Source organism: Pteronotus mesoamericanus, unplaced genomic scaffold (genome assembly GCF_021234165.1).
Source record: "Pteronotus mesoamericanus isolate MK-2021 breed Mesoamerican mustached bat unplaced genomic scaffold, CSHL_Meso_final contig_64, whole genome shotgun sequence".
Classification (NCBI taxonomy): Eukaryota; Metazoa; Chordata; class Mammalia; order Chiroptera; family Mormoopidae; genus Pteronotus; species Pteronotus mesoamericanus.
Window position 1 is genome coordinate 4,396,638 of NW_026555224.1, and position 11,563 is coordinate 4,408,200.

The following is an 11,563-nucleotide window of genomic DNA, read 5'->3' on the forward strand; positions in this document are numbered from 1 at the left end:
TTTGCCTCAGGTCAGGGTCTGGTAGACAGGGTGGTGCCCATTCAGCCCTGGAACCTGGGGAACTGATCACATTCTATGCTGGACCCCAAACATCAGTACTCATCAACTCTAGGGCATTCTTAGCAAAGTAAGTTTTATAGGATTTAACACATTCCTTTTACAGGCCTAATTGTCCTTGGGAACCACCTGATCCAGATCAGGACTGTACCTGCCTTTAGTATTGTTTTACTGAACTGGTCAGGTGGCGGGCAGAGCAGCGAAGAGATAAGGAGACTTATCTCAGATAGAACAAGGACTCCGGCCATGACAGAGCCAAGGAGTGAGGGTCTTTTCCCTTCTCCGTGTCCCCTAAGTCCTTCCCTGATGGTCCCTGTGCGACTGTGCCGGTCTCAGGTTGTCCCTGCCATGGAGGGGTCTTATCCTTCATTGACTGACCAGCCATCCTCCGGGACCAAGCAGGGTGATGTGAGGGGTGCAGCCCCTGCCAGGGGGACTCCAGCCTTGGGGCCCTCTCATCTGTTGGTGAGGCCACAGTCCCTGAAACCAGGCAGGACGGTTCCCAACATCCTGACACAGGATCAAACCTACAACTGTGGCATATTGGGACAGCGCTCCAACCAGCAGTTTCCCCGCTAGGGCTATCACAGCCTTTTATATATCAAATGAGGGGGGCTTACTGTAGTTTTTCACATAGCCTCTTTGTGCTTAGTTGCATATTGACTTGTTTCCTTTATATTGGCCACAACTCCAATTTGAGCATTATATCTTGGAAAAGGGACAGCAACTTGAGACCCACATAATTGCTGATAGGAATTATAAATGACTCTCTTTCAGATTACTGGGGAGTATCTACGCCAGGGGAATAAATACAGAGAATAATCTATAAATTGGACAAGAGGGAAGAGAATTAGTGGCTAATAGGGCTTCTCATGAGGGCTAAAAGTAAAGCCTTTCTCAAAACCTCTGAGTACATTCTCTGGACATGTTGCAGTCTTGAGTGTTGCAAAGCACAAGCTGTTGTGATCAGAGGTCTAGAAATGGCCATTCAGCCAGTATTTTTTAGGTCCCTACTATATGTCAGGAGTTGTGCTAAATAGACCAGATATGTGAGAAGAGGGTTAAAAAGGCTATGACATTAACAAGTAAATAGTTCAGTTGTTTATTACTGTGTTAAGTGTTTTGAGGGAAATTAATCGGGTACCTTGGGAGAAGAGGTCTGAAAAGGCTTTGGAATAGGTTGTTTGAACAGAGGCCTAAAGGGTAATTGGGGCTATGGACTATTTTTGTGCCGTGCATCTCTTTGGATGTCTATGGGGGTCTGTAATGTTCCACTTAGAAAACACAGAATTACACAGGGAATCTGTTATTGAATGCCTATCAAAATATTGAAAAAATAAATGTGTGGTTAGTAATATAGGTGTTTCTTTGTGAAGTGCATTAAATACCAAAATCTAATGGCAACCTAAAAACTACTATAATTTCAAACAGTGATGGCTGCAACCATTATAGTGAGATATGAAAATATTTGATTCCTATTGGTAATGAATTCCTAAATACCCTTCCTACTACTGGTGGGTTCTTTTTTGCCACCATTCATAATTGAAGGAAAGGCTAAATTTCAATTAGCAAGTTAGTGAAGATGAAGATGTAACTTTCTCCACATCCAAGTTTGCAAGAACCTCTAAATTCTATCCATGGACCCCAGGTTAACTGCTGGATTAAATGGAGCCAGTGGGAGAGGGGAGAGTAGGGTAAAGGCTTTAAAGGAGGAGGGACAGTGAGTGAGGAAGCTCCAAAATTTTAGGGTAAATGTACCCCCTGAGTGTGAAATAAGACAATCACTAACAGATGAAGCTGGTAAACCCATTTAAGAGACAGTTGGGAAAGTATTAACACTGAAACAAAATAGATGACATTAAGGAATTATTGGGGGAGGGTTTAGGTACAATTGGAATTGTGGTTAAAATTAAAAGCGTTATCTTTTAGAAATATGTAAATATGTATACTTGGATTAAATGTCTTAGATGTGTTTTAAAAATAATTGAAGATGAAGAGTGTAGAAGAGATGAAACAGGATTACTATTGATAATTATTAAAACTGGATGATGGGTAGATGGGGATTCATTAAGTCATTTTCTCTGCATTCATATAGGTTTGAAATTATCCATAATAGAAAGTTTTAATATGCAATAGATAAGATTAGCCATCTGTAGAGAGTCAGTATTTGGGTGAACTAAAAGTTAGGAAGAAGCACTTGAGGTTAAGGTAACTGGTATGTAATTTCAGGGGATTATGATTCTAAAAATGTATCAGCATATAACATGGTAAGAATGCTGCTGTGATACAGTTGATATATAGCCTAATCTTAGTGAGTAACTGCAACTAAACTAAGTCCTAAGAAGGAAAATGGTAAGATTAAGCTTAAGAATTATTGTTTATCCAAGCGAATGAATCCTTCTATCTCCCAGACCCAGGAGAAAGACACTGGGGGAGGGGAGACTTCCAGGATTTTCCACTTGTACTAACAACACCTGAGTTTTGACTAAAAATGCAGAATCCTGGCTTTACCCTAATCTCACTGAATGAGAATTTTAAGGGAAAGGACCCAGGTTCCTATATGTATTTCAGTAAATCCTCAAATGAATCTTAGCACACTTAAAGTTTGAAAAATGGAACTGTAGATAAAGATAACAATAGCTGCCTCTTGTCTTTTTGAGCAGTTATTTTATATGCCAGATACCATGCTGAACCCTTTACATCTATTCATCTCACAGCACTCTTATGAAGTAGGTGATAATTTAACCTCACCGTAGAAAAATTAAGTTACTTGCCGAAAGTCACCCAGTTAGAAATGGCAAAAATGGGACCTCAAACCAAAGTTTGATCCCAAAGCCTGTGCTTTTAACTACTATATCGCTGCCTCCCATCGGGCCATGTATTTTCTCTGAACCTTTGCCCACAAAGGCTTCTGTGGAAATTGGCTTCTCACCTCCCCTCTATGGGGCGTATGTGTCCTACAGAGGATAGGAGTATTTCAGTCACTGGGCAGGAACAGCTCCTGTTGTAAACTAATATTTAGTGCATTGTGGATCGGTCCCAAAGAATACTTGAGACATGACAAAAAGAACTTGGAAAATTTCTGCAACCATTATATATATTCCTGTGATTCTAAACCTTTTTTCCAATCCAGTATTCCTAAGAGATTGACACATTGCTGTTCTGCTATGACATTGCTAGCCAGAGGACAAGATTAAGGGCACCCTCCTGCAGTCCTGAAAAGGCTTCCCCCAGGAGACTCAATGGTTGGTGTCCCAGGGACCAAGAGAGCTGGTGGAGCAGGGGGAGTGAAGAGTAAGCACAGACTTCACAGGGCCCATGTGCTATGCTGCTTATCTCATTTCATTAGCACCTACAAGGTAGGTCCAAACCGATTTACAGCCTCTTTTTTTCAATTCCAAACTCAAAGGCTTATAAAACAAGATTTTTTTTTTTTAAGTTTGAAGCAAAAATGGGGGTGGGGTGGAACAACAAACCTTGATCTGAACTGATGTGAGACTATTTGTAATCATTCATACTTTTTTAAAAAAGATTTTATTTATTTACTTTTAGAGAGAGGAAGGAGAGGAGAAAGAGAGGGAAAGAAACATCAAGCTGTGGTTGTCTCTCTTGCGCCCCCTACTGGGGACCTGGCCCACAACCCAGGCATGTGCCCTAACTAGACTGGGAATCGAACTGACAACCCTTTGGTTCACAGACCAGCACTCAATCGACTGGGCCACACCAGCCAGGGCTGTGCATACTTTTTGTTGCAGAAATATTAATTCTTAATTACAGGGTGCTACCCAGACCTCACTGGGGTGTTATAAAGTGTCTGTGTGTGTGTGTGTGTATGTGTGTGTGGATTGTGCCATGTTGTCTTTCTAAACTATAAAGAGTTTTCCAAAACACTTTTGACCCCGAGAATTTAGATGAGAAAGTTGAAGTTATGAGAGCTGTTTCTCTCAACACATTGCTTCCAAGTTATGTAACCAGATTTGAAAAAAGGCCATGTTTGTTTTTATCGGCTCTGCCACAATGCTGTTTAAAGAGCTCATTGAGATCATTTATCCTATTATTTGAAAAGTTGGTTAGCTTTGCAAATATTTGTATAGTTGTGTAAAAAACCTCAAGAAGCCCTGGCCAGGTAGCTTAGTTGGTTGGAGCGTTATCCCATACGCCAAATGTTGTGGGTTTGATCCCAATCAGGGGACATAATTAGGTTGTGGGTTCAATCCCTGGTTGGGGTACTTAGAGGAGGCAACTGATCAGTGTTTCTCACATTGATGTTTCTCTTTCTCTAAAATCAATAAACATATCCTCAGGTGAGAATTTTTTTTTTAAAAGCCTCAAGAAAAGTATCTTTAAAGTTATACCTTTGGTCTGTTACCATTTGGTCATTGGTGATGCCTCAGACTTACCTTTTATTCTTCTTTCCAGAGAAATATTATGAATATTTCATCTGAAATATATGCTGTTTCAGTGTCTTCAGGTGGAGTTGAGTAGGAAATCAAAGTAACTTAACAGTGAGGCATTAGGCTGTGATTATTGTCTTTGCCCTTGGCCATTTAGAAAGCAGTATTAGCAGCACAAAAATAATCTGGTGAGTTTTTCATGAAAAATGATTATGGCGATAACATTCTCACAGAATTAAAAATAACATGAGTCTTTGAATAATAAACTAAAATATCGCTTTCTGGTTAAGTCAATATTATCCCCACCTCTTTTTTTCCCACCACAAAGGCTCACTTAGAGAAAAAAATAACTTTTTCAAGTGAAAAATCATCTGAAATCCTCCACATTAGGATTTTTTCTTTCTGTAAAATATGAAACTTTTGCTTAAACCTTAATTTTGTGTTCCATGCTTTTTCTCTTGTGGAATCATCATCTCTCACTAAATTTCCCTGTTGAATGTTAATTTTTATGCATGTTATGTGCTTTGTAGGATTTGATCAACCTCAGTGATACACAGGGTGTTGGTAAGCACTAGGGGAACTAAGCATATAAAGCATGGCCTGTACTCACTTCCTGTCAGGACAGGTAGTTCAATTGGGATTTAAAGTTCTTCTTTTCATAAAATAAACCTGTGATATTGTGAGTATAATAAAAATTACATACTTACTCTTTGTTCCCAGTTCCTGATACAGAACTCATAAAACCGTTGGAATTTCCTGACTGATAGGATGAGGACTGGTTGCCAGAAGAAAGCTATAACTCTCAGCCCAGCTCTAGCCTCTGGGGACGGGACAGGGACTGGAGATTGGCAATGATTTAATCAGTCATACCTATATACTGAGTCTTCAATAAAACTGAAATGAGGCTGAGGGAGTTTCTGGGTTGGTGAACACACTGATGCGTGAGAGGGTGGTACATCTGGAGAGGGCATGGAAGCTCTTCCACCCCCCAACCTACTGTCTTGCCCAGTGCATCTCTTCCAGTTGGCTCTTCCTGAGTTGATACCTTTATAAATAAACCAGTAAATGTAAATAAAGTCACTTCCTGAGTTCTGCGAGTTGTTGTAGCAAATTATTGAACCTGAAGGGAGGTCATGGGAACCCCCAAATTATAGCCAGTTAGCTGGAAGTACAGGTGGCTCTTGGGACTTGAAACTGGCATCTAAAGTAGGAGGAGTTTTGTGGGACTGAACCCTCACGGCTTGTGGGGGTCACTAACTCCAGGGAGTTCCTGTCAGAATTGCATTGCATGACACCTGGTGGTGCTAGAAGGCAGCAGGTATCATTTGTTTAGTGTATAACTGATTGCAACTACCTTCTCTTACAGTACCTGACCAAGCAGGTGGAGCTTCTGCGGCAGATGAATGAGCAGCATGCGAAGGTTTATGAGCAGTTAGATGTCACAGCAAGGGAACTGGAAGAAACAAATCAAAAGCTTGTTGCTGACAGCAAAGCCTCACAGCAGAAGATTCTGAGGTAAACTTTCTAGAATCCATCAAGGAGGCCCTGGGCAGGAGTCATTGAGTATAAACTAGAATAGAGCATGGCTGTGTGGGTTTGGGTCAGTATGGGATAAGGTTTTGTTTAATTCTCTATGAAGAATAGAGAATTCTTCAACAATCCTTTCCAGTTAAGAAAGCCCAGTTTGAGTGGCTGACAGCTAATCTCTCCCCCTGTTATGCCTTCAATTTCATATGACAAGCAGCAGTCAGCCTCTCTCTGTATCTTACAGTCTGACTGAAACAATCGAGTGCCTGCAAGCCAACATCGATCACCTCCAGAGCCAAGTGGAAGAGTTGAAGTCATCTAGCCAAGGAAGGAGGAGCCAGGGAAAGTGTGACCAGAAGTCAGCACCCAGCTTCTCACGTCTGAAAGAGCTCTATGACTTGCGCCAGTAAGAGCCCACGTTCCATAGCATGTCCTGGCAGAGGTGTCTCCACACAGATGCCATCTGCATTCCTATAGCTTCAAAGCACATTTAAGAAATGCCACTTGGCTATTAGAGCAGAGCCACTTAAACATGCAAATTATACAGTTCTTGGGTATTAGTTATTCCATGAAAAATTATTTTCTAAAGTCTTGGGAGCATTTATTTCCATGCTTTTAATGTGCTTAAATCTTAGTTTAAAATAAGATGCAGTACTTCTGATAAACCACAAATTTGGGGGTTGTATTTCACATTAGAGTGAAGAAAAAATTGAAATTTCAGTAAAACAAAAACCCTAGAGAATGGTTTTTGCGCCTACAGAAATGCCTTTACAATTTAGTTATGCGATTGAATTTCTATTTAATAACTATTTATTGAGCACTTGTGTGTCAGGTGTTGTGCTGGACATGAGAAATATTGAGGAAAACAGACACAGTTCCTGCCCTCCCTCATGGGGCTTTCCATCCTGTTAGAGGCAGGTGAGCACATTGTCACATAGGACCCTGAACAGGAAAAGAGGCCAGCTCTGTGTTTACTGGGTCTCACCATTGGCTTGCTTGGTTCATCAGCTCACCTGAGGAGTTTTTCCAACCGCAATACACACGGATTCCCTCAGGCCTACATCACAATCTCTGAGTGTGGGCAAAAAGCTACCAGGTGATTCTGATGTGCATTCCTGGTTAAAAATCACTGCAACAATGGTTCTCAGCCTTGGCTGCATATTATAAACCACATGGAGAGCTTGGAAAACCCCCAAGTCCAGGCGGCAGACCAGCTAGGCCAGAATCTTGGGGGTGAGGGGACTCAGAGGGTGGGACCCAGGAGTCAATAATTTTTAGGACTACCCTGGAGAATCTTATCTAACCAAGGCCAGAGACCACTGGGCCACTCCGATTCTTTGGAGGGGTAGCAATGGACTGCTCATCTTTGGGAATAGGTGTTCTAGAGCACATTTGACATTTAAGAAAAATTAGTCTCAAAGATTGTTTTCAAGCATGTTTTTTTGCCCACATCACACAATTTAGTTTTACCCACTGCTCTAGTGAGAAATAGGCAAAAATTCGGTCCCAGCAACACTGAAAGGAAAAGAGATCAACAGAGACAAGAGGGAAGGAGGGAGGGGGGACGGGGATAAGGAAGGGAATGGGAAAGTCAAGGAACATATAGCAAGGACTCATGGACAAAACCAAAGGGGAAGAGCTGAGGGAGGGAAGGAGGGAGGGGGCAAGGGAAAGTGGTGGGGGGTAGGCAGAGACAAATGTATTTGAAAAAAAAAAATCAGTCCCTGTCAGAGCTCCTTGAAAATATTTAGCTGGAAAAAAAAAAAATGACTACTCTTCTGCTCTTCATTCTCAGTCAACCTGTGTAATATATTCTGTCCACATTTTTTCTAGACACTTCGTGTATGACCACGTGTTTGCGGAAAAGATCACTTCCTTGCCAAGTCAGCCAAGCCCTGAGGAAGAGGAGAACAAGCACTTGAAGAAGGCAGTGAGGACACTGCAAGCACAGCTGAGCCTGGAGCGGCAGAGGCGGGGGGGCCTGGAGGAGGAGTATGGGCTTGTGCTGAGGGAGAACACTGAGCTGCAGCAGCAGCTGGGGGCCGCCAGCATCTACCAGGCCCGGGTGCTGGAGCTGGAGGCTGAAGTGGCTGAAATGCGGCACGTCCTGCAGTCGGAGCGTCCCTTCGTGAATGGGGTCGAGAAGCTGGTGCCCGACTCCCTATTTGTCCCTTTCAAGGAGCCTGACCAGAGCCTGCTGGAGGAGATGCTGCTGACAGTGCCTGAGGCCCAGCGGAGGCCCCTCAAGCGCAGCAGCAGTGAGACAGTACTCAGTAGCTTGGCAGGCAGTGACATTGTGAAGGGTCACGAGGAGACATGCATCCGGAGGTCCAAGGCTGTGAAGCAGAGGGGCGTGTCCCTGCTGCATGAAGTGGACACTCAGTATAGTGCCCTGAAGGCGAAGTATGAGGAGCTGCTGCGGAAGTGCCAGCAGGACGGGGACTCACTGTCCCACAAGGCTGTACAGACTGCCAGGGCTCCGGCTAGGGACCCAGCTGCGAGGGACTCAGCTGCCAGGGACCCGACCACCACTGGCACCCCTGAACCTGCTGGTTCCCCCAGCAGCACGCCGCCTCCTGAATACAAAGTGCTCTTTAAGGAGATATTCAGCTGCATCCAAAAGACAAAGCAGGAGATCCAGGAGCAGAGAATGAAATTTCGCTCTCTCCCCTCTCCTTCCTAATGGGGCCTCAGCTCCCCTGCTCATTTCCTGTCTCCATTACCCCTCTCCCATTCAGATAAGCATTTGTAGAGCCCAAAGCCTGAAGCTGCTCAACATGCTTTGCTTACTTAGCAAGCGTGTTAATGTACAGCGAGGAAAGAGTCTGATGGCTCCTGGTATCAGTTCCCTAACCCAGTTCCCTTTAAGCTCTTCAGGAAGTCCTATGACAAACTGGCCTCTAGCTGGCGCGCTGATTAGGCTGCCATTCCACAAGAAGCCCCAGAAGTAGGGGTGGCAGAATTATGCTCCTGGAGAGGTAGGCCTGGAGTTTTCATAGGATGTAGTTATGTATATACAGTGTATAGTATATCCTGGAAAAGGCGAGGTTGAAACGAAGCTAAGGCAATCCCTGCTGTCTTCTTGCTTAACTGCTTGAAACTGTGGAAGTCAGCCGCCACCTGAACCATCTTCACAGTGTTGGATACTGTGAATTCATTAAGAACATTCAGGAGAAAGTAGGGGTCTAATCCAAAGAAACAGTATTAACAAATACTCCACAACTTTGAGTTTCATTTGCTACCAGTCAACTGTGACAGGTAATCCTAGCAGATCTAAACCCACAGAGCACCCCCCTGAAAGGTGAGCTCTGCTTGAACAGAGTTAACCTATCAGCTCCAAGGGCCTCCATTCCACACCCAAATGTCTTCACGCAAAGCACAGTGGTTAGGATAGCTGAATACACACATCTTTTCATTCTTAAAATTCAAAGGGGACAAACCTCACCTGTGCTGTCTGACCCAGATGACCTGTTCAGTTCCTGCTATTCCTGTCAGTGGTTTGACTTGGCTGCCAGAATTCCCATCTGCTGCTTTATTGAACAGTATTGGCATTCTAACAGTGGATATAGACTCCTTGTACTTGCATACATTAATTTAAAACTATTTAAGAGAACTGAGGATCCAGTAATTGTATATATTTTTCTAAAAAGCAAATAAAGCTACCTATGAAAACGAACAAATGGATCTATTGCTTATTATTTTAAGCTTAAGCCACTTCACTGTTATAACCAATTGTTCACTCTTTTTACTTCCAGTGATATCTCTAGGAAGATTTGATAGTGATTCTTTTTTCCATTTCTTTTAAGTAGACTCTTGAGATTGTATAATAGCACCAATTCTCAGATGGACAAGTATTGGTTAAAATTACTGTATGATTGAAAGACATTTTTAAATTTATGTACTCTAATTTTTCACTATTTTAGTAGTGTCAGACTTGGTTTCAAATTAATAGCATTTGACAAGTTGATTCTCAAAACATTTGCTCATTCAATTATAGGAAAGAAACTACAGCGTTCAAACACTGAACATTGAATCTAAATTAGTTTTGCTTTTGGATTATTTAAATTTTAAAAATGTGGGTTAAGATATTATTCAAACAGAGGGTTTATAAAGTTGGTTATCTTGTCTTCCCTGACCTCCCAACCCATCTCCCCAAAATCAACTAGTTGTGCTGCTTGTATATTCTTCCAGAATACTTTCTGTACACGTTAGTACATGAGTATGTTTATATGACCCATATTTTAAACAAGAGTATCTTCTGTACTGCATCTGCCATTTTTACTAAACCGTGTATCTTTGAAATTATGTATCTTTATCAGACCATCTACATTCTTTATGGTAGCTGCATAGTACTCCAGTACACACACATGCTCCCTGGTGGGTAGATTGTCTCTAATCTTTGCTACTATGAAAAAAAATCTGTAATGAAATATAATCTTTGTTCCTTTTTGTCTTGACAATTCTTCAATCCATCTAAATTATTTTTTTTGTATTTATTATGGTAAAAATACACATAGTATAACAAACTTAATTATCTTTAAGTCTACAGTTCAGTGGTAGTAAATACATTCACATTTTTGTGCAGCCATCACCATCCATCCCCACCCATAATTCTCTTCACCTTTAAAACGGAAATCCTTTCCCCATTAAATAGTAACTCCCCATTCTCCCCTTCACCCAGTCCCTGGCAACTACCATTCTACTCTGTCTTTATGAATTTAACTAAGTACCTCATATGAGTGAAATAAAACAGCATTTGTCTTTTTGTGGTTGCTTTATTTCACTTAGCATAATGACCTTGTGGTTCACCCATGTTGTAGCATGTTGCAGAATTTCCTTTTTAAGGGTGAATAATATTCCATTGTATGTACGTACTACATATTGTTTGTTCATCCATCAGTGGATACTTGAGTTGCTTCCATGTTTTAACTATTGTGATGAATGTTACTGTGAACATTTTTACAAATATTTGACAACCTGATTTCAGTTTTTCTGAGCATATACCCAGAAGTGGAATTGCAGGATCATATGGTGGTTCCATTTTTAATTTTTTGAGGAACCTCCATGCTGTTTTCCACATTGGCTGTACCACCTTACATTCCCACCAACAGTGCACAAGGATTCTAATTTCTTCACATCTTTGCCAGTACATTTTGGTTTTTTGATAGTAGCCATTCTAATGGGTGTGAGATGGTATCTCATTGTAGTTTTGATTTTTATTTCCCTAATGATTAGTGTTGTTGAGCACATTTTCATATACTCGTTGGTCATTTGTATACCTTTTTGGATAAATGTTTGTTCAAATCTTCTGCCCAGTTTTGAATCAGCTTGTTTTCTTGTTGAGTTATAGTTCTCCATATAGTCTGGATATTAATCCCTTATCAGATAATATGATTGGCAAATATTTTCCTCCATTCAGTGGGTTGCCATTTTACTCTATTGATAGCATCTTTTTCATGCATACACTTTTCTTAATTATAAGAGTTTCAGTGTTTTAGGTCTTATATTGAGGTCTTTGATCCACCTTGAGTTCATTTTTTTTATCCGATGTTAGGTAAGGGTCCAACTTCATTCTTTAGTATGTG

The 11,563-nt window shown here is 41.5% G+C and overlaps 1 protein-coding gene across 1 annotated transcript in view; it reads left to right on the forward strand.

The window, feature by feature from the left end:
• Positions 1–9,591, forward strand: part of CDR2 (cerebellar degeneration related protein 2) — a 32,981-nt gene extending 23,390 nt beyond the window's left edge. Inside the window, exons 3-5 of the mRNA XM_054580908.1 lie at positions 5,818–5,966; positions 6,223–6,384; positions 7,812–9,591. Coding sequence (XP_054436883.1) covers positions 5,818–5,966; positions 6,223–6,384; positions 7,812–8,661 — 1,161 coding nt within the window. The 3' untranslated portion in view covers positions 8,662–9,591. The remainder of the gene's footprint in view (positions 1–5,817; positions 5,967–6,222; positions 6,385–7,811) is intronic.
• The last annotated feature ends 1,972 nt before the right edge of the window (positions 9,592–11,563 follow it).